Source organism: Vulpes vulpes, chromosome 9, assembly GCF_048418805.1.
Source record: "Vulpes vulpes isolate BD-2025 chromosome 9, VulVul3, whole genome shotgun sequence".
Lineage (NCBI taxonomy): Eukaryota > Metazoa > Chordata > Mammalia > Carnivora > Canidae > Vulpes > Vulpes vulpes.
Genome location: NC_132788.1, coordinates 11,603,723 through 11,631,610, shown reverse-complemented (window position 1 = coordinate 11,631,610; position 27,888 = coordinate 11,603,723). Strand labels below are relative to the sequence as shown.

Genomic DNA, 27,888 nt, shown 5'->3' with positions numbered 1-27,888 from the left:
CCTGGAATCCAGTCCCTCATCGGGCTCCCATGGAGAGCCAGCTTCTCCCTCTGCATATACCTCTGCCTCTCTCTGTGTCTCTCATGAATAAATAAATAAAATCTTTCAAAAAAGTAAAAATATAAAAACCAGTTTTAGCCCTCCAGCCCTACACCACCAAACCAGATTTGTCGTGGCAACTCTTACAAACCCAAAGCAAATGAATGTGCTAAATATCATCGTTTTGTGTTTTTTTTTTTTTTAGATTGTGATAAATGACATAAGTAGGAAAAACAAATGTTACAAAAGAAAATGATCTAACCACCTGCTCTTCACCATTCCTTTGTACATGCTATTTTCTTGTCTGGGCATCTGGTCCTGTTCATGCTTTTTCCACTCAGATAGCTCCTATTCAGTCTTTAAGACATACACACACAGTCCCTTCTTGCAGAATTCTTCCCTGTAGCATATTGTGCCCAACTCTATTACAGAACTTATCACACTGAGTGGTAATTGTTTATTTACTTGGCTGATTCTCCAATTAAACACTAAAAACTTGGAGAAAGGGAACGTAATTTATGTTTCCCGTACTCAGCACAAGGCCTGTCTATTCATTAGATACCCGGTCCTTAGGTGAATGAATAAGGATGTAAGCAGGAGCACAGCCCAAAGAAAGGAATCTGCTTGAGAAAAGGCACAAAGCCAGGCCATAGACAGATTGGTAAATGCTTGCTTCAAATGCCAGTGGAGGGAGTTTGCAATTTGCCTTGTAGATATTACAGATTCAAGGAATATTTTTAAGCCAGAGACTACTGTGATCAAAATCATGTTTTATGGAAAGTAGGATGGTGTTTTGGGAAGTTTATGAGCTTTCCAGCCCGCAGAGCTAGATTCACATCCTGGCATTACCACCGATTGATGATGACTCTAGATTAGTCCATTGAGTTCACAGAGTCCAGTTTTGTCCTCTTTACACCCAGTTTGGAAAGGCTCAAGGACAGACTGACATTGGCTGCAGATTCAATAAGATAAATAAAAGAAAATGATGTTTTTCATGGTCTAATTACTTAAGAAATGATAATTGTAATAAATGGACTTGAGAACAGGACAGTCTGGATCAGAATAGCGTAGCAAATGGTCCTCTGTTGTTACCAAAAGAAAAAAAAAGTTTTACAAGAGACTATATTTAGGCCACTAATTCTTAAAATGTATGTTTAAAGTATAAATATTATAATCATTAGTGTTAGTTAAGAACTAACTTGTACCAAGCACTGTGCTAATGCTTGACATGTATTATCTCACTTAATCCTCATTTTGAGAAAAGCCTACATTTGCCACACTCTTAATGAATGTTATGCTGTATTACAGTAATATTTCATCAAGTATAATCAGGATGTAGAAGATTCAGATCAAAATTCTAACCAGTGGGGATGCCTGGGTGGCTCAGCAGTTGAGCATCTGCCTTCGGCCCAGGGCATGATCCTGGGATCCAGGATCAAGTCCCACATGGGGCTCCCTGCGAGGAGCCTGGTTCTCCCTCTGCCTGTGTCTCTGCCTCTCTCTCTCTCTCTCTCTCTCTCTCTGTGTCTCTCATGAATAAATAAATAAATCTTTAAAAAATTCTAACCTGTGTTTCTAATACATGGTTTTTAACTTTAGGGTTTGCAGGAAAGCCGGGTGAGAAAGGAAACAGAGGCATTCCAGGGTTACCAGGTTTGAAAGGATTCGAAGGGCCACCTGGACCACCAGGCCCACCAGGTAGAGTTGATCCTCTTATAGAAATATTAGGCTTTAAGTGTTCCCAGATCTAAATATAACAAAAATGTGTTTCATGACCTATGGGGTTGAATATGAATTTTGCTCCCATAGTGCTCCAACAGGTATTTGCTTCGAAATTAAATCAAAACGAAGCTGCTTATAGTCAGCCTGTACTAACGAAAAAATATTAGCTTGCACAAACTTCCATCTTTGTATTACAAAGGTTATTTTGGCATTGCTGGCATATATTATAAAATATACATACTGTAGTGTATCGCAAGATCACATATCATAGAAGGAAATCAGATAATGATTTAGAGGTTTTCAGATTTGCCTCTTCCTTTTTTAAAGCAAGCTGTTGATTTTGCAAAGAAGATCTTTAAACTGAATTAAAGTAGCCCCATATTCTCTATGACCCCATCAATGACAAAATATGTTACATGGCGATAGCATTTCAGGATTGCATTTGGAACTCTATTGCCATGTAGTGGCAAGAGCCCCTTCTCTTCTGTGGGCATTGCCCTAGGATGATTTTGATGTTTGAAATCCAGGACTGTCGACAAGAATCTAACTTTCTCTGATTTTACATCTTCTGGGTCCTCAGTCCCCTCCTCGTCTGACGGCAAAAAGGCAGCTACATAAGCACTTAAACCAGCTGGTCTGGCTGCTCAGAACTCATTCATTCATGCAAGCAACAAATATTTATTGAACATCTACTATGTCCAGGGACTGTGCAGGACATGTGACTCTACTTATTTGTTCCCAAGGCTCCCGAGGAGATCCAGGCAGCTTTGGGAATCCTGGAGAAGCAGGACCACGTGGAAGTCCAGGAAACATGGGGAACATGGGGATGCCAGGTAAGGTCTAAGATCCTTTTATGAGCCTAAAGCTCATGCTGCCTCCCAATTCTAAGTCTTCTGTATTGTTTGTTATTTTGGTTTCCCACTTAATAGAAAGTTGGTATAAAACTAGACTACTTTGAGATGAAATGTACTGTGTGCAATTAGAACACAAGTGAGAACAAAACAAATATTCATATTGTGTAAAAATCATCCATTATAACTACCTGATGCATTACTGATTCTGAAAAGCCAGCTTCTTGGGAGAAGGGTTATTTGTGCAAAAGTTAGGAGTAGAATGCTTCAAGATCCCTATGTTTACCTATTTTACCTGACCTCTTTCCTACTTTCAGGTCCTAAAGGACACAGGGGACCTTTGGGACTACCAGGTGTCACTGGAAGACCAGGCCTCCCAGGTGTTCACGGTCTCCGAGGAGACAAGGGAGAGCCAGGTTATTCAGCAGGTACAAGGCCAGGACCACCGGGACTAAAGGTATACTGGCCACTAAAGTAGTTACACTTCGGTGGTGGAGTGAGTCTCTAAGTACCAGCAAGTGTCTGGATTCAGTGTGGGCAAAGAACATTGAAAATACTGCTGCGTTTTCAGGCAATTATTTGGGTCTTTTATCCTCTTTCCACAACTCAGAACGCTTCTCATACAGCTAGCTATCAGTTTATGAGTTTATCCCTCAGGTTTCGATCCCCGAGGAGTTGGTCATTACTCTCCCTGCAATTTAAGTATGCTGGCTTTGCATTTTGCACTGGTTCCCACAAATACCATAGCCATCCTGTTCCTGGCACCTGTCGCGGTGCTGGCACATAGCAGACATTTAAGATGCATTGCTAACGAAGTAACTAACTAGATGCAAGCAAGCAGAGTTCATAGTCAGTTCTGATCACATATCCTGCCTATATGAGGATTTTAAAGGTGTTTGACTGACTTTAAGGGAGATCCAGGATTACCAGGTGCCATGGGAAGGAAAGGAGAAAGAGGGCTACCTGGCATCCCTGGCCATTCGGGGCCTGCTGGAACTGAGGGAGCCCCTGGACATCCCGGAAGTCCTGGCCACCCAGGTGAGCATTGGCTTTATAACTCTGAAAGCCAGAAGCATGACACTTAGCATAGCCCTTACCTCCTAGAATCAGCTCCATAAACAGGAAACTATTTAGGTTTTCGTACAACAATTGCTTTTATTCAACATTGGTTTTCAAAGCCTTAGATACTAAGGAACAATAATCAGGGGGAGCCTAATTTTACTGATCAGCCAGTTTGGTGGACTGACATCTAAAAATCCTGATCCTGTGGAAGATGTGCTTGGCTGGCTCAATTAGTAGAGCATCTAACTCTTGATTGCAGGGTGGTGATTCAAGCCCCATGTTGGGCTTGGAGCCTACTTAAACAAACAAAAACAACAACCAAAAAACCCTGATCCTCTGAACAAAGCTTAAATGCTGCTTCAAAGAATTCAACCTAAAAACACAAACTGTTGTTCTATTGTCCAATCTCATGATGCTTGTATTAGTTTTCTAGGGCTTCCATAACAACACACAGACTGGGTGGCTTAAAAAACAGAAATTTATGTTCTCACGGTTCTGGAGGCTGGGAGTCTGAGATCAGGGAGTCAGCAGGGTTGGTCTCTTCCGAGGCCTCTCTCCTGGGCTTGTGGTTGGGTATCTTCTTGCTGTGTCTTCACATGATCTTCCTTCTCTGTGTCTGTGCCCTCATCAATTCTCCTTGTAAGGACACCAGTCATATGGGATCAGGGCCCACCCTAATGACCTCATTCTAATGTAATTGCTTTTTTAAAGACCCTATCTCCAAATACAGTGATATTCTGAGGCAGTGGGGTTAGGACTTCAAACTATGAATTTGAGGGCAACACAATTCAATCCATAAGAGTGTTGCAGTTTCTTTTTTTTCTGGCATGTTTCCAGGTCGAGTGTTGGCTTACTTTCTTAGTTATCATTTGAGTTTAAGTTTCTGTTTTGTTTTATTAAAAACAACTGCCAGGCTACTGGGTTGCAGCTTACTTGAAGTTACTATTTAAAAGATCTTTTCAAGTACCGAAAGATTCAGGGGATTTGCTGTTAACTCCCAATTAAAGAAATAACATCAGATGCTGAGTGGTCCGTGTGGTTGGTGCACACATACCTTTGAAGGTGATGTGACACATCTCTGCCGTGTTTCTCTGGGGAAACAGCAGTCAGGACAAAGGCCTGAAGGCCAGGGTGACAATAGGTAACTTCAGGAACTGACCGCTTCAGCCATCGATGTAACCATCCCATCTCCTGCTGTTCTTTCCTTCTCTTTTCTCTTCTTTTATAGGAAAGCCAGGCCCTGATGGAGATTTGGGGTTAAAAGGCATCAAAGGCTTCCCTGGGTCCCCAGGAGTCAAAGGACCTCCAGGTTCCATTTTTGTACTTTGTCTATTTCCCCATCATGAGGGAGGCACATTTTCTCCCGGGGTCGGAATCTCTGTGTACCTACCTATCTGCTGCTCCTTGGAAGGTAGCTCCCAGGTAGCCAGACAAAAATGCAAAACCTGTGAAGTTAGGTGTTTACACCTACCTACCTAACTCAAAGATCTGCCAACCCACACATTCTCAAGTGGGAAAATTCTTTCACAGTATTTTACATGTAGCATTTCTTTTCTTAGGACCTCCGGGATTCCTAGGATCTCCTGGACCTATGGGCATGAGAGGCAACCAGGGCCGTGATGGAATCCCTGGTCCCCCAGGAGAAAAGGGAGAAACAGGTACAACTTGCTCATTAGCTCAGGAGCACCCCAGTTTTATTTTGCATGAATGGCTAGGGGCATTGTAATCCTTCACTGCTCCAGAGATTGTTCTCCCACAGTGCTCTGGATATGCGGTAATTAAATTACCTTCTGTTGCCAAAGTGAAGCTGACCAAGTGGCATAAATGAAAAAATTTTAAAATATTTTATTTATCTATTTGTGAGAGACACAGAGAGAGAGAGAGAGGCAGAGACACAGGCAGAGGGAGAAGCAGGCTCCTTGCAGGGAGCCCGACATGGGACTCGATCCTGGGACTCCAGGATCAGGCCCTGGGCTGAAGGCAGCGCTAAACTGCTGAGCCACCTGGGCTGCCTGGCATAAATGAGATTAACCACAAATAAGATATTAACTCACCAAAATGATCTCTTTCAGGTTTGCTGGGGGCACATCCGGGCCCAGGAGGAAGCCCTGGTCCTCCAGGTGAGCAGTGCTGCCTCCCTGACCCTGGTGACAGCTTTGAGGACAGAAACTAATTGAAATGATTGATACATCAAACAAATGTATTACCATCATAACGAAGTGAATGAATTAGAACCTGTGATCCAATTTTGGAATTTCCTTCTATCAAAAGTCTTTAAAAATCAAAAGACTTGCTATGTGTTCCTTTGTTGTGGTCGTTGGCATGGTTTAGAGGTATCGCCTCCTAAAATGGTGGGGGTGGAATTACTGGCTTCTCCAGGAGCATCCCTCCCTGCTATTCTGAGTGGGGGGGTGGGGGTAGCAATAGTGTGTAGTAATAACACAAGTTCTTTCTCGCCTTGTTACCTTCATTTTGTAGCTTGTGGTTCATGCTACTTTTTATTTAGGGCTACCAGTAACTCTCTCAACACCTCAAAAAAAAAAAAAAAAGAAAGAAAGTCATTCAAAGCATATGCAAGTTTTTAGTTGGGCAGACTGTGAGTCTGGATTTCTCATGCCAGTGTTTTACAAGATAAGCAGCTTCTTCAATCTTTTTCCATGTTGTAGAGAAATCTGCCAGAAGAAATATTAGATTGCACCTTCTATTGACCTTTCTTAGATATGGGCCCTGTGGATAGGAGTATTTTATTAGCAAAAAGGGCTCATGTGAATGAAAACCTCAGGATATTGATGCTTGCAAGAACCAACAAGGAGTAGCCAGGTACTGGGGCAGGAAGCTCAGAAGGGCGGGAACTCCCTCTTGACCTACCAGCTCAACTGTGCAAAGTTTACAAGAGCTGTCCTTTTTCATTTGTTTCTTGATTATATCATAGTCTCTTTGGTTGGGCTCAACGTTCTCATACCTCCCAGACCCCACCTACCCTACCCCAACGTGCACAAAGGCTTCTCCCTCAGATCACAGATCAGTTTTAGAACTATGGTCAAAAAGAAACTGCTTGTCCTATTTTCCTGGAGAAAGCTCACAGTTTAACCATTTGGGTGAGAACACTTTGGCATCTATTTGGAAATAAAATCTGACATAAAATGATCATCTTAAGTAAAAAAGCCTTAAAAAGATAATAACTAGCCTAATTATGTAAGTAAATTATTATGTGCCTCCCTCTAGAATAACTAAAATATAGACATGAGTTCATTGAGGCTTGGAAGGTATGAATCCTTTTAATTAGTTTTAATTCTCCCAAGTGCTAAGAAGGAATCATACTGTAAACAAGGAAGCATCTTTGTGGGCATGAACTATGTAACCTAAGACTGCATCACGGTGCCTCTGACCATTGCCAGACCCTGTCATACAAATACAGCATTTCAGAGCTTGAGTGAGCTGAAATCATCTACCCAACATCTTCATAAAAAAGCTGGAGAACATCAGACACAAAGGCTAGACATTCAATATTTCAATATTCATCCATTTCATCATCACCGTCTTCCTACATAATAACTTCCCAAGCCTTTCCCTGCGATAGCTGCTCATCCAGGCTTTCCCTTCTTCTCCTTCCTGTCTGTCTCCTACCTGTGTCCCATTTACTATTTCGAGAATAATGCAGAGATAGAAAAGAGAAGGGAGTGGTTATTTTTAATTCACACAACATTACACATTCATGAATGTCAAAGCACAAATTCCTTGAAGGTTCTCCAAGATGAAAAATATTAGTAATTAAGCGGTGACCTCTTGGGCATCCTCTTTGGTAAAGACAAACCTCTGGCCACATTCATCCCTTCCAGGGTAGTTGTTTGCATCCAGGGGGAGAGGCAACCAGAGGATAGAATAGTGACCTCGACTTTGTTGCTGCTTTGTCTGGGTATAGCTGGGTGACTCTTCAAATGTGCACATCAGTGCCAGGAAGTTTGGCTCTGATTAAATAATGTTATTGTAATTAAAGTTCATCAGATAATAATAATACTGGCGACATGTAGATAGAGAACACTTTAGAGCTTATACTACCCTCTTCCATCTGTGTATTATTTCACTTGATCTTTAAAGACTGAACTATATTAGGTTTTAACTGTCATTTTTAAAATAGGAAAACTGACACATACAACAGTGAGGTCACTTTGCCAAAATGAAACAACTAAAGGAAGGCAGAAATAAGGCTCAACTCAGTTCCTAGTAGGCCTCTATTAAAAAATATTTCGTGACTCTTTTATTTTTTTTATTTTTATTTTTTCATGACTCTTTAAACACAGTGTCTGCATTACCAGAGATACCCCTATGCTGTAACCCCAAGTACAAGGCATTATGAATCTTACCAGACTTTTTTCTTTATAGGAGCCAAAGGAGACAGGGGCGCCCCAGGCCTACCAGGGCCCCCGGGCAGGAAAGGGGCAATGGGAGATGCCGGGCCACGGGGACCCACTGGCATGACGGGACTCCCAGGGCCACCAGGTTTTCCTGGTGCAGTCATCCCTGGCCAGAAAGGAAATCGAGGTCCACCAGGCTTCAGAGGAAACCCAGGTAGAGGGTCTACTTTTAATAAGATAAAAGAATGAAGAGTGTTGGACTATTAATAGAAGCTTTTGGCCTTCTGCTGGTATGACCTCATTGCTCCTTTTGACCTCTGGTCTTCACCTTCTCCAGCCCATTGGCTCACACATAGAGGGCAGCAAAGTGGTGGTGGTGGTGATCCTGTTGTTAAGTTTTGATTTAAATGCGTTAGTTCACATACAGTGTAATGCTAGTTTCAGGTGTACAGTATTGATTCAGTTGTTCCATACGACACTCGATGCTCATCAAAGCTGTTGGTGCTGTTGAGGCTAGTGGAAAATTAGTCAATGACAAATTGATAAGCCTGAAGGAGAGAGATGCATCCCATCATGAAGATTTATTGAGTTGCTAGTATTGAGTACTGTGCTCTGCAAAGATCCTGCTCTAATAGACCTTTAGGAGGGAGACACGGTTCCTGCCTTGGGCCAGGTGCTTCCCTGCTTTATCTCATTCTCTCTTTGCCACAAACCCATCACACAACACAAAGAACATGCAGGGTAACAATAGGTGCAGGGTTTATCCATTCTCTGAAAACATCACCGACAGAACTGGCCAACCTCTCTGACTGGCAATACTGACAGGCCCTTTGTAAATTCAGGTGAGCCTGGTCCTCCAGGCCCTCCAGGGAGCCACGTGAAAGGCATAAAAGGAGACAAGGGACTCATGGGTGAGCCTGGCCCCAGAGGTCTGCCTGGAACTGTGGGAGACAAGGGGCCACCGGGTCAACCGGTAAGTGTGGAAAACTATCTTGAATTCTTATATTCTTCTAAATCAATTGCCAGGATCAGATGTACCCAGAGGCAAAAAAAAAAAAAAAAAAAAAAAAAAAATCCCGTCTGTGATGTTTCTGTGCACCCAAGGGAAGAGTCTGGAAGGTTGAGAGAATCTTCAGAGTTGGACAGATTTGGCCTCTAGTAGTTTGATTTGTAGGGGACCCTTTTCCATGTTATTCCTGAGTTTTTCTTGTTGAGACTCTAAGCAATTCTAGCAATGGAATATATATATATATATATATATATATATATATATATATATAGTCCTCTAGAGCAATCCCAAACTCTTTAAGTGTAATATATATATTAATAATATATGTATATTATTAATATATTATAATACATATTATAATATATGTATATTATTAATATATATTAATATATTAATAATATATTAATAATATATATTACACTTAAAGAGTTTGGGATCACTCTAGAGGACAACATAATTTTCCTCTAGTAATAATGCTTTCAGAGTTACCTGTGCTAGGGGCACCTGGGTTGGCTCAGTGGTTGAGGGTTTGCTTTAGGCTCAGGTCATGATCCTGAGGTCCTGGGATTGAGTCCTTCATCAGGCTTCCCACAGAGAACCTGCTTCTCTCTCTGCCTATGTCTCTGCCTCTATCTCTGTGTACCTCATGAACAAATAAATAAAATCTTTAAAAATGTATCTGTGCTATACCCTGAATGTCTATTTCCTTTTTTCCCCTGATGTACCCTCTAGTGCTTATAAATAGCTCCCACTTGCTTCGAGTATTTTCTCCCCTGTATTTTTCAAATTCAGTTTAACACTTGATCAACCCTGCATCTATTTTGAATATATCCTAGTTGGTCAGTATCTTCCTTAAAAATGTAGCCCCTGGGACAAATACCCCCTGCAAGTGAGAACTCAATATCCCCACGGAGTGGCTAAGGAAGCGAAGACTCTCACCAACTTGAAAATCACCATCATATAATCCAACCAAAAATTCTGCTTGGGCTGTTAGGCTGCCATGTCAGCTCATTGTCACTGCACAGTGAGCTTCTGGTCAACCAGAGCCTGTGGCACGCATGCGCACACACGCCTACCTTTTCCTCATGAATGTCTTCCAAATTTTCTCCATTACTTTTAGTTCTTGCCTGTTTGTTTGTGACCTAAGTGCAGAACTTTCACATTTATTTTTGTATAGATGTCATTGTGTTTAGTTAGGCTCATGCTCCCAGCCTATGAAGTTCTCTGAATTAAGTCTCTCACTGGACACCTGGGCCATCTTACCTCATTTCTCCTTCACAGCATATTTGAAAAACCCGTTCCCCCTGTTTACATCAAATTCTGGGAGATTGATGAAAGAGTCAGTTATATCTTCAGTGTTCTGTGTTTTCATCACTGATGGGCAATGAGGTGCTCCTGGTGGTGTTTCAGGAATCATGTTATGTTCTCTTAAGTTCTCTTGGTATTCGGTTTCCAGAATCTACCTTTTTAAAACTTTTTTTTTAAACGCACTATTTGCCCAGTCTTCAATATCTCTCATGTTCTCCATGAATCTTTGAAAGTGGCCAACACTGATTCTGTAATCACAGGGAATGTCCTTCCAAGGGCACTGGACTGTGGAAAGTGTTGTTTGGAAATGTGATCTCCCTTAAGTCCTTTGGTGTTTCCAAGAGCAAGTCTGAGCTTCTACATTTGCACCTCAAAGATAATTCTTCTCGATGGATGTCTAAACTGGTTCTGTGCCCTGAACAGTCCTTTCCTTGCATGGAGCCCTCCTTACCCAGGGGCTTAGCCTGGTACCAGTGACTCCTCCCTGGTTGCTTCTGCCTCTGGAGAACAAGCCAGACCTCAGGAGCCTGAGAGTTCTTGACCAGGTGGTTCTGTTTTCTCTCCCTTTTTCTTTGACCTCACAAGAGCTTATTCAAGCAGTAGGACTATTCCTTCTTTCCTCTTCTTGCTCCAAAGACAATTGGCCCAGAGGCCAGTTTTGCTATTCTTGTCATTTTGAATGACTTTCAGTTCATTATTTTCAAGTAATAGGATTCTGTCTCAATTCATATGGACAGTGTAATGGTAGATTTAACTTACTTTCTGATATGTAGCTCCTTCCTAAAGCTCTGCCCTCTTCTCCTTTTCCTGTGACCTTGCTTGAGCACTCCATGGCTACAAGGGCAATTAGTGTGGGCTTCATAAGGAGGGGGCATCTCCTCCTGGTCTTACCACTACATCCTTGCCAAAAGTGCATACCAGAGCTCCCCTGGCAACCCCTTCATGCTCCCAATCCCTAGACACTTTACATGCCTACCCCTCTGACCCGGAGTAATTTATAACTCTGCCAGCTTAGTTAGGATGATGAGTGGCACAATTCAATATTGGCCCTATTGTCTTTGCAAAAATTACAAATAAAAAATTATAATTTTCATTCTGACAGTCCAGTGCCTACTCTTCCTGAAAGATCTCCAAATACTGGGCAGTTCCATTTAGGATACAGAACATTCAGTTGTGTTTAGTACTCATACAATAGACATTAATGTCCAGAAGCTGTGTTTGCTCTTGAGCCTAAGGGCAGGTTTGGCTTCTGTTTTATTGACAGCAGTAATCCTAAGGAGAGGTCTAGGTGGCAGAGGAGCTAAAGGGGGATTGGATGGATGGGAAGGTAAAAGTGATGTTTGTCCACTTCAGCTCATTCTGACCCAATGTACTATTATATACTGTCTGCTTGAAAAAAGAAAAAAAAAAAAAAAGAAAAAACTGCAGCGACTGTTGTGATTTTTGAAATTTGTTTTCGGTTCTGCTCCCTTTTATTTGAAATGCAGGGAGCACCAGGGAGCCCAGGTCTGCCAGGGCTCAGAGGCGATCCTGGATTCTACGGATTTCCAGGTGTTAAAGGTACTGTTTTTGTCCACTCTTTGGATGCAAAGACAATGACTGTGATTTATATTTTAGGGCATGCAAATGATTACTGAAAAACTCTGGTCACCATGGACAGTTGGGGTGCAAATAGGACCTTGGTTATTATGAGTGAAGAAGGAAGACCACCAGCACCCAAACTCAGAGATCTTAAAAATTAAATCCATACGTTAAGGATAGAATAAATAAAAATAAATAAGTAAAACAAATAAAATAAATAAAACATTTTAAAGTGGTTACCTTTGAGAATACTGATGTATTTTGTGTTAGGAATGGGCAACTACATCAATATCAATAGTATTTCTTTGAATTTGCTTGTTTTAACTTGCATATGTGTTATAATTTTAAAAAGCTGAAAATCTAAATGAGTATTTACCAAACTATGAATGGGGGAGGGTAAGTAAATTTTTATATGTGGATTTAGGTATTTGTTGTTTGGGCACATGTATTGTGTTTTAATCAGAAGAGAACTATAATTTGGGGGGTTTTAAGTTTAAAATTTTCGTCCACATAAATGTAAACTTCAGGTTTCAGAAAATAATTTTCACATCTCCCATAAGGAAGCTATGAACCTTAAATAAGGTTTTGAATACTGTATTTGTTGTCTTCACTGATTAAATCTTCTCCATTGCTTTTGTCAGCAAGGAATCTATTACTATAGACTACACAGGTGCTAAATAGTGCTTGTGTAGCCAAAGGGAACAAAGCCACATTTTCACAAAGGAAAACCTTTTCCAGGTGCAAGACAGAACAATGTAGAGTTGAAAGAGAGCCTTTCTCAATGCTTTCAGGATCCTTCCTAAATCACTGACTATTCAGGAACAAGTTAGTTAAGAATAAATCAGAGCAAATGATTCTGAGGATTCCCACTAGACATTGTGGGGGAGGGTGAACACTGGCAGGTAGCCTGGGAAGCGCATCCCACCTGTTACACCCCACCTCTCAGAACAAGAATATGTGAGATTGTAAAAAAATTCTATAAAGGCTCAGGCCGCTTGGGTGACTCAGTTGGTTAAGTGTCTGACTTTGGCTCAGGTTAGGATCTCTGGGTCCTGGGATCCAGACCTGCCTCAAGCTCTGCTTCTGGGAGAGAGCAAGGAGGTCTGCAGGGAGCCTGCTGCTCCCTCTCCCTCTGCCCTGTCTCAAATGAATAAATAAAATCTTTTAAAAAGAAGTTATATAAAGGTGCCACTAAATAAAAAAGTTCTGGTAAAATATTTAGAGGTATTTAGATGGGAGATTCATAAAATCAGTTCTTTTGAAATATGTTCCATGAAACACATTCCTCTTAAATTTCAGAATAACACCATCTATCAGCTGGCACTACTGACAAGTTTGCACTTCCTTACTTGGACTTTTAATCCCCAAAAGGAAAAATGCTTAGGCTTCTTCTGATGTATATAAACAAATATGGACATCTTCCTCAAGTTCTGATACCAAGTGGATAATTTATAGTTTCCAGTTAACTTTTAGTACTATGATTATTTTATTTCTTCTGGGTTTTTTTTTTAAAGATTCTATTTATTTATTCGTGAGAGAGACAGAGAGACAAAGAGGCAGAGACACAGGCAGAGGGAGAAGCAGGCTCCATGCAGGGAGCCCAACATGGGACACTATCCCGGGACTCCAGATCACGCCCTGGGCTGAAGGCAGGCGCTAAACCACTGAGCCACCCAGGGATCCCCTATTTCTCTGTTTTTTTAAAAGCTTTTATTTGAGAGAGAAAGAGAGCATGCACAAGCGGGGGCGGGGGGCAAAGCAAGAGGGAGAGGGAGAAGCAGACTCCCTACCGAGTGAATAGCCTGATGCATGGCTCCATTCCAGGACCCAGGATCATGAATTGAAGCTAATTAAGATGCTTAACCAACTGAGCCACCCTTGTACCTCTTCTATGAATACCATATTCAGTATTAAAGTATTTCTAAGTGATCATATATAGTATTTATAATATTTCAGGATTTTTTAAAGGAGTATTTCTCCAAATCAATGATTCTTGGTAAACTTTTACTCATGTCAAAGACTATTTGGAAGAGAAATCATACCATTTTGATAGTTTACATGAAAGCAGATATTCTAGATGCGTCCATGAGAGTTCCCAACATAACGGGCTCTTAGTGAAGCTAGAATAACAAGCCAAGAAAGTACATGACTGTGACAGTCGATATAAGCACTAAAATAGGTTTTATTGTTACTTCATACTTTAAATTAAATATTCAATTGAATTGGTTTCTGGACTTAAAAAGTGAACTCTTAGGAATTCTTCCCTTTCAGTACTAAACTACAAAATCTTAATGCCTATTTCTTGAATATATTTTTAAAAAGACGTTAAACATGACTGATTGGGTTCAAATAAAATGTCAAAAGTTGTAGTCATTGTCACAGCTCCTCTGGTTCTAAATCTGAGGTCTATCTTTCCAGTTGACCATAAACCTGAAGAGATAGGGAACCCAGTGTTCTAAGTGGAATCAAATCATCTTTTTTTTTCTTTTTTTTTAAGGAGAGAAGGGTAACCCAGGATTTCCGGGACCAGCTGGACCTCCAGGGCAAATTGGGCCAAAAGGACCACCTGGTAAGTTTTATTTCCTTTGTGTTGCTTCTCATGAAGAAAGGGGAACTCATCAGTGAAGCCATAATTCTCTTCTGCTTATATCCATAGGTGTCCGTGGAGACCCTGGCACGGTTAAGATCATCTCCCTTCCAGGAAGCCCAGGGCCACCTGGCCGTGCTGGAGGACCAGGGATGCCAGGAGAACCAGGGCCACCAGGGCCACCAGGAATCCTAGGTATGGCATTGGCAGCACTGACGGGTTACTAGGAAAGGGTTGAACTAAAATCTCTAGAAAGTGCTTTGCAAGCGAGCGATACAACTTTGCAGAAAATGTTACACATTACAGTGTTTTTTTTACAGTCTTAGGGGTGAGCTTGTTTTACTCTTGACCAGCAAATAAAAGACCTTTTGAATCTACTGAAAACTGTCGTGCATACAGTAAGCTTGAGCAAATACATGTTAGGGTGCGTATGTGTGTTTTTTTATTAGGTTCAAGTATTATGTCTATCTTCTCTGACAACTCCCAGCCTTAGAGCTCTAATTTCTTTTTTTTTTTTTTTTTTTTATTTTTTTTTAGAGCTCTAATTTCTAAATGATTGCCTGAATAAACTTGAGTTCTGTATGCATATACTTTTCTAAAAACTTTGTACAGCATTTGGAAGAGTAGTCAACGCAAATGTATGTTTAATCTTATGAAATCTTTTCAAAGTATTGGTGTACGGAAACCGAACTAACCCCTCTGTGTAGGGTTGGCACATTTTCATAGGCTTCTGAACAGAAGTGTTATATTCTATGTTTACCTGAATTACCTGGGATATAAAAGAGATACTACTTTGGTCAGTACAAGGGAACAGCCAATTCTGGAACAGTGTAAATCAAAATGGCAGCACAATTTTAAACTGCTGTTATTTCAGATGTTCCTAGTTCTGTTTGAGTAGGGGGGGGTGTGCTTTTTGTTTCGGGTGTAACAGGTTGGATGACCAACTGTCCGAGCTTGTCTGTAAGTGTTGTAGGACTTTCATTGCTGACACTGGGGAAGTCCCAGGTAAACTGGGGTGGTTGGGCACCCTACGTTTTATCCTGTATGAACCATTCAACAGAGTGTTGGGTTTTTTGCCTAGGACCCTGTGGGCCAAGAGGTAAACCAGGCATGGATGGAATACCAGGAACTCCTGGGCCAATTGGAGAAAAAGGCAACAAAGGTTGTAAAGGCGAGCAAGGTAAATAAGGAGCTGGCTCGTTCTCTTCGCTGAAGGAATACTGTTTCAATATACAGAGAAGTCTCGTTCGGATATGTGACTGTAAGAGTCATCTTGCTTTTCAGTTTGTTCACATTAAAAGCCAGGAACAAAACGTTCATTTGGAAGAAGGCGAAAAACGAAGAGTTTTTGGAATACACCATTCTTCCTATCTCTTAACTGGGCAAATAAATGTACTCCAAATTTTTAGCCTTAGGACAGACAGACCTAATAAAGCACCAATTCTATTTTTGGGAAGACCAGTACTGTTTTTAATTATTTATAGGAGTCCTTAGCTAATAACAAGTACTTATAGTAGTGGCATTTAAGTACACAGTTCAAAAGAACATCTTGATATGAAGAGAAGAGCAGCTTAGTGTCTTTATTGAGGAAAGCCATCTTTCCACTCTGCCATGCATCCCATGCTTGAATCCTGAGTGACTGAACAACTCATGTGTTATCCTGAAAAAGGCCCTCTTAAATATTTTAGTCTGGGTGGGGATAAGGTCCCTGAACTTTGAGGGGAAGTAAGTGGGACCTGCTGGGAACAGGATTTCTAAAATGACAAATATGTCTGGAAGGCTGTGGTCCAAGGCCATTTTTGCTGGCTGTAAGCAGGGTCTCCGGAACCAGAGGAAGCACATAGCTCTTCTGGAGCTTGAAGGTGTTTATGCTGGAGATGAAGCTAAATTTTATCTAGGCAACAGATGTGCTTATGTGTACCAAGTAAAGAACACTACAGTGACTCCTGGGGGCAAACCTGAGTCATCGGAGGGAAAGTAAGTCACGCATGCTCCTACTCATGCCAAATTCCAAAGCAACCTTCCTGCTAAAGCCACTGGCTACGGAATCTGTGTGTTGCTGTACCCCCCGCCCCCCGGGATTTAAACTTACTGAAAAATAAATAAAATAAAATGTGGATTTGTTCTCTTGTTAAAAAATATTTTTTTTAGTCTGAACATAAGCTATTATGTCAATTTGATATACTTGGATCAAAACCTACCTTCTGCGAAAGTTTCAAAAGGACTTTCTAGAAAATTCCTAGATAACAAAATCTTCTTTTTAGAATTGCTGATTTTGTTAAAGTAAGAAAAAACATGTTTTTATTTCCCCATTTGTTGACCTATGACCAGGTCTACTATAATAAAACTGTAAAGACTAGAGACTTGAATGTTAAAAAATTCAATAGAATTATACATACAAATATATAATATTATGACATCGTGCATAATCACTCATGATTTAGAAATGTCATGAACACACGTAATCATTCAACTTTCCTTAAAATGTGTTTTCCAAAGTGGCAAAATGTAAAACTCTTAATTCATAATTCTATCAATTAATTTTATTAACTGAAAACTTTACTGACCAAGTTTCAGAATTGGGCCATAGCAAGAGTGAGGGTCCTACCCTACAAATCATGTTGGGAATCATTAGCAAGTAGATATAATGAGTCCTAATGCCATAGGGCCTTGTAAGAATGATAAAAGGATCTAAGAGTTAATAGCAACAGGTATAAACTGAGAGCCCTGGCCTCTCTCTCTCAGAAATGCAGACTATCCTTATGATGCATACTTGCATGGAAGCTCACTTCCAGTCCTTGTCATGCTCATCTAATCGCAATTCCTGTCCAGACAGCTGGAGGCATCCTTAGCTTGTGTCCAATTACACTTTCTGGGAATGAGGGTAGATGTTGGGAAAAGTGAAGAATGTGTATCTTCCTCTATCTGATATATTAAAAACATACAATTTTGGACAACTCAAGTAAGAAATGAGACTTTGATGAATTTAGATATTAATAATAGGTCTATTTTTAATTTCAAAGAATAAGCCAAGACCCCTGGAAGACAGGAATAGAGGGTAGACTGAAAAAAAAAATCTTGGGGCTTTAACAAATTGTGGGGAAGAGCCCTGATTGACTCCTGAGTCGTGACTACACTGGGGCATTGCCGGACTCTAGGGCATGGCCGTTTGTGGGAAACAATAATACCTCTTTTGACTCACGGGCCCAAAATCCAAGTCTCTACCTACCCTCTTGCATTTCTTGAGGACCCAAGGTGGGTTGGGTGGCGCTTGGGGTGTAGAGGCAGTGGAAATGGATCAGGGGCTAACATGGGATGGAAGCCAGTGCCAAAATCATAAATAATAGCTAGCTGATGATGAAAAGAAGAAGAAAGAACAGGACAATGGACAGCTATCCTTCTGTCTATATTATTTAGAAAGTGACAAATGTGTGTTAACTTACTCTAGGGCAGAGGGGAAAAAAAGTATAAAAACTACTTATTTGGCATTAAACTCATATAGATAAAAGAAACTAACTCTTATCACAGTAAAAAAACCTTTTCTGTTCTTATATGCCTTATTAATTGATTAAAAACTTTCTCTAAGTTTATACCTTTAAAAGAACTTTCAGTTGTTTTCCATGTTTGCTGACTTTATCAAAAGCACATGTCATTTTTTATTATCCACTTGAATAGACTTTCAAATTGTAGATATTTGACTTATTTACCCACTTTGTAAATAAGGTACATTCATTGGCACACAAAAGATGTACATAAAATGTGCTGGCCACTGTGTGAGGCATCACGGAAGACAAAGAAGCCCTCATCTCAAAAACTCACCATTCGATATACACAAACATCTATAAGACGAAGAAGTACTGTTTGACAAACTAGCCAACATTTAATAATGTTTGGCCATTTTGTAAACCATTCTTCTGTAGGACCCCTTAAGGAGGAGCTTAACAGATATACATAAGCATTGAAATTAGTACTTTGAGAAAATGAGTTTGAGGTTTTGTTTGTATCACAACATGTATAACGTATTTTTTAAAGGACCACCTGGATTAGATGGACTGCCAGGCTTGAAGGGGAAACCTGGAGACCCTGGACCACCTGCAACTGGGACCATGAAGAGGGGCTTTATCTTCACCAGGCATAGTCAGACCACAGTGATTCCTTCCTGTCCAGAAGGGACAGCACCACTCTATAGTGGCTTTTCTCTTCTTTTCATACAAGGAAATGAACAAGCCCATGGACAAGACTTGGGTAATGTCCCCATCCTCGTTTTCAGTCATTTTGTTCCATACCCGGATTGTCAATTTTTGTAGCAGGGGGTACTTCTCTCTGCAGTGATGTGCAAACAAGCCTGAGTACCTTGAAGCACTTTTTAAAGAGAGTTAAATAAAAAAACAACAAGGGCCTAATGTCAGGTTTTCGTTCTGGAATGCACAGCTCTGGAAGGAGCCTACCTCATGAGTGTTAGTCTAGCTCGTCCTGTTCAATGCAAACAATTTTCCCTTAAGTCATGTTTGCTTTTTAATCTGAAAAGTAGCAGCTTTTCTAAAGCTTTATCTAGTTATTAGCTATTGCATATATTTAAATAACTGGAAATACTTTGAAGCAAAGATTTTCCCCACTGACCTCGACCACTCCTCAAGTGCCAGACTGATGAGAAACAGTCACCGGAAGTATTAAGAGGGTTGGGGGAGAAGGAGAATCTGTTTACTTCTTGGATCTTTGATTTCTCTCATTGTTACAACTTTTTAATTTTTTTTAAGATTTTATTTATTTATTCATGAGAGACACAGAGAGAGAGAGAGAGGCAGAGACACAGGCAGAAGGAGAAGCAGGCTCCATGCAGGGAGCCCGATGTGGGACCCGATCCCGGGTCTCTAGGATCATGCCCTGGGCCAAAGGCAGGTGCTAAACCACTGAGCCACCCAGGGATCCCCACAACTTTTTAATAACACATTCTGCAAATAACTTTTTTGGGGTTGTCTGTCTCATTTCTGCCATAGGTTGTTTTAATTAGCCTCTACCTAGTAATGTTACTCAATATAATTTTAATGTACTGAAAGTGATACTCAGTCTGATGTTTCATTAGGAACTCTCGGCAGCTGCCTGCAGCGATTTACCACAATGCCATTCTTGTTCTGTAACATCAACAATGTCTGTAATTTTGCATCTCGAAATGACTACTCATACTGGCTGTCAACACCAGCTCTGATGCCAATGGACATGGCTCCAATTACTGGCAGGGCCCTGGAGCCTTATATTAGCAGGTAAAAATCTAATCCCTTAGCTCTGTGATGGGATCAGATGAATCATTTCATTTGTAATGGAACGTAAGGCAGCACATATAGGGCAGAAAGTGCTGATGCTGCCATAATCTCTCTTTTTAAGATTTTATTTATTTATTTTAGAGAGAAACAGAGAAAGTGTGCTAGTGGGGGGATGGGCAGAGAGGCAGAGATAGAGAATCTCAAGCAGACTCCATGCTGAGCTCAGAGCCCCATGTGGGGCTCAATCTCATGACTCTGAGATCATGATATGAGCCAAAACCAAGAGCAAGACACTTAACCAACTCAGCCCCCCAGGCGCCCCAGCTGCCATATTCTTTATTTCACATTACAGATGCACTGTCTGTGAAGGTCCTACGATTGCCATAGCCATTCACAGCCAAACCACTGACATTCCCTCATGTCCCAATGGCTGGATTTCTCTCTGGAAAGGATTTTCGTTTATCATGGTAAGGAGGAAAGGAACAGCAAATTCATAGTAAAGAATACCCTTAGAACCTTACATTGAACTGGGTGAAATGTGGCCCCCAAGACTGATGCCGCCTGACATTAGTGCGCACGGGATTCCATGAACATTTGCTCGAAAATCTGGAAATACACTTTTTTTAAAGTAGGTTGTTTTTTTTTTGTAAATAATGGAGCATTTTAAAAAATGACTTTACCCATAAATTCTAAATAAGACATTTAGGTGAAAAGTAATACTATATTAGTAATAGAATGCCTGCTTTAAAATGTGGCAGCTGTTTTATATAGATTGCCCATAATCCTTATGGAAACCCTGGAGGTAGTTTTGTCTTCTACAGTTTTATAAATAAATATGAAGACCCCAAAGTCTCACAACTAGTCAGTGGTAAAACTAGGATTTGAACCTGAGTCTATCTGCTCTAAAATCTTTTTTGCCTTACCCTGTGCCCCTTTGACATTCATATGAAGATGGGGACTAAGAGAAAAAGCCTTTTAAAGAAAGATTCCCCAGATGTTAAGTGCTAAATGAAGAGATCTCTGGACCATCAGTGATTCTGATAGCCGCACATATGCGGTTGGTGGTTATTCATTTTTTTTTTGTACAGCATCACATATGATACATTATTCCCCCTTATTTACTCGCAGACATCGATTCATTTAGCTATTAATTCAACAAGTATTTATTGAACATCTACCATGTGCCAGGATTGTTTAAAGCACTAAAAAGAATACAACAATGAACCAAAGTTCCTGCTGGTCATAGAACTTCTATCTTAGTGGTGAAGGTAGACAGTCAGCAAGAAGGCAAAATAACCGTAATAGTAATGGGTTCAGGTGGTGATCAGTACTCTGAAGAAAATAAGGAGAGAGATTGTTCAAGAGAAGAGAGGTCCAGGAAAGCCTCCTAGAGGTTATATTTAAGCAGATTCCTGGACTATGAAAACAAGCTAGCTGAATAAGGAAAAGGAGCATTTAGGCAGAAGGAATAGCTTTTGCTTTCTTTTTGATGACTAATCCTCAACTTGGAAGGTACCTCAAGTATTAGCAAATCTGGGTAAAGAAGTATAAAAGTTTAATTCACATGATTTTTTTTTTACTGAAAAAAAGAAAAATAAATTTTTACTACAAAAAAAAAAAGAGCACTGAAAATTTGAACACCATGCACAGAATTCTTATCCAGATATTTTTAATGTGAAAGTTCACAAGTGCAGGTTCTGAGGGTGCTGGGCAAGCACTGGCCTCCCCCGGCTCCTGTCTGGAAGAGTTCCGAGCCAGTCCGTTTATAGAATGTCACGGAAGAGGCACGTGCAACTACTATTCAAATTCCTACAGTTTCTGGTTGGCTTCGTTAAACCCCCAAAGAATGTTCAGGTAACTATTCAAAGTCAATTTTAATCTGATGACCCAAATGCATAACTATTCAGAGATTGCTATGTTACATTTTCCTTACCTGTGTGTCGATGAACTCACCTTTAAAAGATCTCCCTGCACCAACAAAATCCTGTTTAGCTTGGCACCCCCACCTGATAAGTGCTCTACAGTCAACAAGTAGCTATGGTTTTGTACTACTGCACCAGTGAAGACCCAAAAATGTGATTTTTGTCACCACCAAATATATTTATCATTTGTCTATAAGCTTATAGCAAACTACTGAATAAAACCACTAAATGATCTGCTGCTTTTAACTGACTGTCCTGGAGGACAGACTATTTAAAGGGTAAGGGTGGTTTTGATGACAGGATCTGTGAGTTTGGATTACAGCCTATGTTTTCCTTACTGCTGCTGAAATACAACTAAATCATAAAATATCGATGTACATACCTTTACAGAAATATACCTCCTACAATAAGGTTTAGGTGAGCTACGATATTTATTAATAAAGCTCAAACCCAGCCAAGTAGTTCCTCTTTATCTATACATTGATGACATCTTTTGTTTGTGTCTTTTGCTTTTGTTTCAGAAAACCTATTCCATCAACTACGAAAGCTGGGGAGTTAGAAAAGATAATAAGTCGCTGTCGGGTGTGCATGAAGAGAAGACAATGAAGAAATAAAACAGAACTGTTCTTTTTTTGTCCTAAATAAGCAAGTAATGATGCAGAATATGCATTTATTTAGGGATTTCCTTTAACCATACAATATGGTTCTGTGATGACTTAGTACAAAGTTTCTATTTGTTTCCCCACACAACAAAGCATTTGTTTTAAGTCAGTTCTGTGATCCTGGTATCTAAATCTTGTGCTCTTGCGGAGTTTCCCATGGTAAGGCAGCAGACTTTTCAAAAAACACCACTGAAATCATATTCCACTTGTATCCAGTTGCATGATCTCAATGGCGATTGTGTAAAGTTTGATGCTACAAGTTAAGAGCTGTTTGGTCCACTGGATTCCCAAGATTTTGCCCCCTTCTATTCCAGTCTTTGAGACTCAGGGAGGCTAAATTGGTTTAGGATGGTGCCACCACGCCCTTTAGTCCCTGGGACTGGAAGGAGATGTTGGGGCAGGTAGAGTAATGGCTCCTCATGAACCAGACTGAACTTTCAGACCTGTTCAGTAACCTAAGGCCTGAGGAAGCCGGAACTGAACTGAGGTTCATGGATATTCTAGCGCTTTTTCAAATGTACCCAAGACTAAGGCCAAAAGGGGGTTTCCCTGAATGGCTTTGTTCATATTTTTTAAAAGATTTTTTGTTTGTCCACTGAATTCCTTTCACCGCGGCAATGTAACCTGCTTGCATTCAAATTTTTGCCCTTGGTGAATTAGTTTTAATAGGATGCTGTTACACACATACTCTAAAATGTATCTAACTTCTTTTTTTTTTTTACCAGTTCACCCACCCAAATAATAAGGACACTACTTACTTGATGTGCACTTTATCCCCATCCCTATAAATGTTGAGAACACTTAAGACATTTGCTGACTAATCAGGCTCAAACTATTTTTCTTTTGCTGTGACACATTCATACTCCATGTAACCTAGGTATTTCCAGATTTAGTCCCTATTTCTCTAACTCTTTGTAAAAAAAATGTGTTTTATATTACATGTTCTCACCAACCATGTTGAAAGAATCGTGTAAAAATCTTAATGTACAAATTGTATAGCTTTGCAGATATAGGTCTTAAGACTTGCTTTTCAGTGTGTTGATACATTCCCAAGGTTACTTAATTCAACTAAACAAGCATTTTGTTCAGCACCAAGCCATGCCCCAGGCACGGTGCAAAATTACAGACAGCAAAGGGGAGAAAAAGAGACTAATGTTTCTGATCTGATATCCCAGAAAACTAACTTAGCTGTTGCCGTTAAGACTCCCACATATGTGAGCTGGCTTTTTCTCCCCTTTTCATCCTTTGTCACTGTTCTTACACTCCATCATCATTATTCAGCAGGCCTCAATAAAGGTTTACAAACAAGACTTCTGCCAGGGAAAGCCAGGACATCTAGTTTCTCTTAGGCATCACAGAAGCCAAGGTAGGAACAAAATTAAGAAAACAAAAATCTGCAAGACACTAAGAACCACTTGAACTTGATGGTAGCGCTATTTGGTGGATCTCAGAGGTCAGGTATCCTGAGGCAAAGCTCTGAAGATGTTTCTTGATCCACCCAGGTGGTGTTGGTGGTGCTGATATTTAAATTCAGGTTATTGCTTTTGTCTCTGTGGCTCTGTAGGTGAAGGTGTAACCCCAAAGGCTAGCACAGACTGTGACCATAGTTCACATCCTTCATTGCTCAGGTGACTGCTGTCAAGCCATTTTTACATTTAAACATTATAAAGTGCATTTTACTTAGATTATTTACTTAGACTCACCTAATATAAAGACTTTTTTGCTCTAAGAATATCCTACTGTCCCAGTTGTATAATAATGACATATAGGGGCTAACGGATGGCCACAAACCCTCGATAGGACAGTAATTTACAAAGTGTGGTCCCTGGACCAGTGGCATCAACAGCCTCTGGGAACTTGCTACAAATGCAAATTTTAGGGCCCACCTCACACTTACAGAATCAGAAACTAGGGGTAAGGCCCAGAAATCTGCATTTTCACAAGCCCTCCAGGTGGTTTCCAACACACTCAAAATTAGGAACTGCTGTAGGCAAACAGCCAAGAACCGATTCTACAGGCACTTACCAGGTACAGCTGGCTTTAATTGCTCCATCTGTGCCTCTCTTTAAAGTCCAAAGTCACAAACCACCCTACGGTCATCTAATTTAACTAAAACGTAAAAGCCCTAGAGTGGTGCTAATGCCAAATTACTTACTGGCCTCTGCTTACCCAAGCCTCTGTGTTCTCTTGCCCTGTTAGCAGTGATGAGAAAGACAGGTGATGCTGAAGCCTTACATTCCAGTGAAGCCATATTAACAGTTGGTCAGTCATACCTCTAAGACTGAACCTCAAAACATAGCTCCCACGCATTTCTTTCCAGATTCCTATGAAGAGCTTATATTATGAAGATTTAACTTTGTAGATAAAATGTAAATAACTTGTTTCTTTTCAAATTGGGGCTTCGACTTTGGAATTTCACAGTGTGCTAAAATAATGGATTTCTCAGCGGTCTCTCTTTTTGCAAGGTAAACATTACTAAGTAACTTATTTATAAAAGTATTACAATAATGCTAAATTTGAATTTTATTGCTAATTTAACTTACAAAGATTTTTCTATGCAGCAAATGTAACTTACTGCAACTAAACTTAATTTAATGTTTACTCTATAACCAAATGAAATATATTTAAAAATATATTGAATATTTTATATTATTATATCCTGACAACATTACAATATTGTAATGTACTAATATTTCTGTAATTATAGCTAAAAGTTATTTTATTGTATTGTCTAAAAATAAAATTTTAAAAAATATATCTGGTCTTATTTTTTTTTTCAAAATGGAAATATATTTTTTTGAATTGTAAAAATAATATGTGTTTACTGTAAAAACAACAGACAATACAAAAGTTTTGAAGAATATAAAAATTGCCATGATCTGTCACCCTCACCCAAGATATTTAACGTATATGCTCTTCCATAGTTTTCCTGTGTAAATATGTTTTTAAACAAAAATGGAATAAAAACATGCTGTTTTGTAATCAGATTTTTTTTAACTTAATACTCTATGGATATTTTTTCACATCAATAGACAAGAACTAATCATTATTTATACCATAGTCCACTGCATGGATTTACTATGTTAAGTCAGTGAATCCCCAATTGATGGACACTTTAGTTTTATTATGGATGTATTATACACGTTTCATTTCACATTTTCCAGTTATTTCCTCAAGATCAATCTCTAGAAGGAACATTATAGAATCAGAGGACCCACATGATATTAGGTCTTTGATATACATACAAAAATACAGAAGGTTGTTAGAATTTCCAGCTGTATCAACAATGAAAACACCCATCTCTTTATGCTTTTACCAATTCTGGATACAGCTGTTCTTTTTTTTTTTTTTTTAAGATTTTATGTATTTTTCTTGAGAGACACAGAGAGAGGCAGACATAGGCAGAAGGAGAAGCAGGCTCCATGCAGGGAGCCCAATGTGGGACTCAGTCCCAGGCTCCTCAAAGAGAGCCTGATGCAGGACGTGATACCAGGACCCCCTGGATCACGGGATAATGCCCTGAGCCAAAGGCAGACGCTCAACTGCTGAGCCACCTGGGCATCCCATGGATACAGCTGTTCTTTTACAATTTTGCCTATCCTATTTTAATTTACATTCTGATCACTACATATTTGTGATGCTACATATTTGTCACTTTTAATTAGTATTTGTTTTTATTAGTATTTTTTCTTAGGGCTTGTTTTTGTTTTCCTATAAAGGACCTAATCACATCTTTGTTCATTTTCTATTACAGTGTTTAAGAAATTTTTACAAATCAAGAAAATGTATGAATTACAGAAATTATGGGTCGTACATTTTGATGTTTCCCATTTATAATACAAATACTCATTCAAGGAAAAATATTCATAGAATTTTAAATGTAGAGAAATGGTGAAGAGAAATACTTTTAATATACAAAATATTAAATTTTGTAAGTAAGAAACTTTCAGGCTGGGTGGAATGGCAATCAAGATAGTCAAAGGAAAAAAAAAAGATAGTCAAAGGAAGAAACTGAACAGTGATCCTGGGTAATAGTTCTAAGAAGACAAAGAAAATGTTGCTCATATAAATGTTTTAGAAATATTTTCAGGGCATCTAGGTGGCTCAGTAGGTTAGGTGTCTGCCTTCAGCTCAGGGCACAATTCTGGGGTCCTGGGATTGAGCCCCGCATCTGGCTCCTTGCTCAATTGGAGCCTGATTCTCCTTTGCCCTCTGTCTGACCCTCCCCCTGCTTGTGCTCTCCCTCTCTCTGTGTCAAATAAATAAAATCTTCAAAAGGGCTTACTTTTACTGCCAGCAAGTAGAGGAATGAATGTGGTATTTATAGTTGTTTTTCTCTCTACTTACAAGCCTGTTTCTAAAGAAAATTGTGGTCAATCTCTAATGGATTCTCAGCAGCCTACTGCTACTGATGGGGCACTTGCAGAGAACACTAACTGTGCCAGTTTAGTTCACCCTATTCCCAGCTCTGCCTACTGGAAACTGAGCAACAACCAAACACAGGAGAAAAAAATTAATTGATTTGGAATGACCACGCTAAATCTAAACATCCAGATAAATATGACCCTCTCAAGTTGTTTGTAGACTGTGGTTTTTCTAAAAATACTGACATTGCTCAAAACCTTTTTAGAACTATTGCTTTGGAATGGTCTTCAATTACGGTTTATCAGCCAAACCAGGAAAGAGGTCTCCTCTCATCACTTTGTAACGCAGACCTACAGCATGCTCAAGGTATTTGGCTCCACAGAAGACATCCAGATGAGACACAGACGTTAGTCTCAAACACAGAACTTAATCTGGCAGCAGAAAATAAGGCAAATACATAAATTAATTATAATATTGGATAGAATGTGGTAAGTGCTTTGACAGACAACAAATAGTGATTCAAAAGGTGGAGGTCTCAGGAAATAATTATGAAAAGAAGGAATATCGTAGGTGGTTCTTTAAGGGCAGTTAGGATTTCAAGAAACAGAAGGTGGCTAGAGGCAGGATGGCACTCCAGGTGGCAGGAATAGTATGGATAAGGGTAAGTAGTTAGGAAAGCATGAAGCAATCTCAGAGAATAATTAGTGAGTGGTCAAGAATATACAGAAAAGAAGAACACATATGGAATACACAAGAACATATGTATTCTCTGTGTATGTAAACATCACATATGCACACATACACAAACACAGCAGTAAATAAAGTGGCATTGTATGAGTTAGGGCCATGTTAGGTAGAGTTTCAAATACCAAGTTGAACTTGTATTTCATTGGCTGGTATTAAAGCCAGTGAAGATTCCGACAAGAGTAGAATGATCATATAAATGGTAACCTAGAAGGTCCAGTATTTTATATACTGCTCTTGCCAGGCTATTTCATAATTTCAAATGACTTTAAAAATTACTGGATTTGGAGACACCTGGGTGACTCAGCAGCTGAGCTTCTCCTGAGCGTCTGCCTTTGGCTCAGGGCATGATCCTGGAATTCTGGGATCGAGTCCCATATCGGCCCCCCCCCCGCAGGAAGCCTGCTTCTCCCTCTGCCT

At 39.9% G+C, this 27,888-nt stretch overlaps 1 protein-coding gene across 1 annotated transcript in view; it reads left to right on the top strand.

Moving 5' to 3' along the window:
• Nucleotides 1-25,341, top strand: part of COL4A3 (collagen type IV alpha 3 chain) — a 130,813-nt gene extending 105,472 nt beyond the window's left edge. Inside the window, exons 35-52 of the mRNA XM_072719344.1 lie at nucleotides 1,639-1,737; nucleotides 2,505-2,594; nucleotides 2,930-3,069; nucleotides 3,524-3,650; nucleotides 4,903-4,983; nucleotides 5,234-5,332; nucleotides 5,747-5,794; nucleotides 8,058-8,243; nucleotides 8,872-9,002; nucleotides 11,834-11,906; nucleotides 14,425-14,496; nucleotides 14,584-14,709; nucleotides 15,596-15,694; nucleotides 18,547-18,759; nucleotides 19,598-19,775; nucleotides 20,128-20,242; nucleotides 21,457-21,629; nucleotides 22,219-25,341. Coding sequence (XP_072575445.1) covers nucleotides 1,639-1,737; nucleotides 2,505-2,594; nucleotides 2,930-3,069; nucleotides 3,524-3,650; nucleotides 4,903-4,983; nucleotides 5,234-5,332; nucleotides 5,747-5,794; nucleotides 8,058-8,243; nucleotides 8,872-9,002; nucleotides 11,834-11,906; nucleotides 14,425-14,496; nucleotides 14,584-14,709; nucleotides 15,596-15,694; nucleotides 18,547-18,759; nucleotides 19,598-19,775; nucleotides 20,128-20,242; nucleotides 21,457-21,629; nucleotides 22,219-22,303 — 2,135 coding nt within the window. The 3' untranslated portion in view covers nucleotides 22,304-25,341. The remainder of the gene's footprint in view (nucleotides 1-1,638; nucleotides 1,738-2,504; nucleotides 2,595-2,929; nucleotides 3,070-3,523; nucleotides 3,651-4,902; nucleotides 4,984-5,233; nucleotides 5,333-5,746; nucleotides 5,795-8,057; nucleotides 8,244-8,871; nucleotides 9,003-11,833; nucleotides 11,907-14,424; nucleotides 14,497-14,583; nucleotides 14,710-15,595; nucleotides 15,695-18,546; nucleotides 18,760-19,597; nucleotides 19,776-20,127; nucleotides 20,243-21,456; nucleotides 21,630-22,218) is intronic.
• The last annotated feature ends 2,547 nt before the right edge of the window (nucleotides 25,342-27,888 follow it).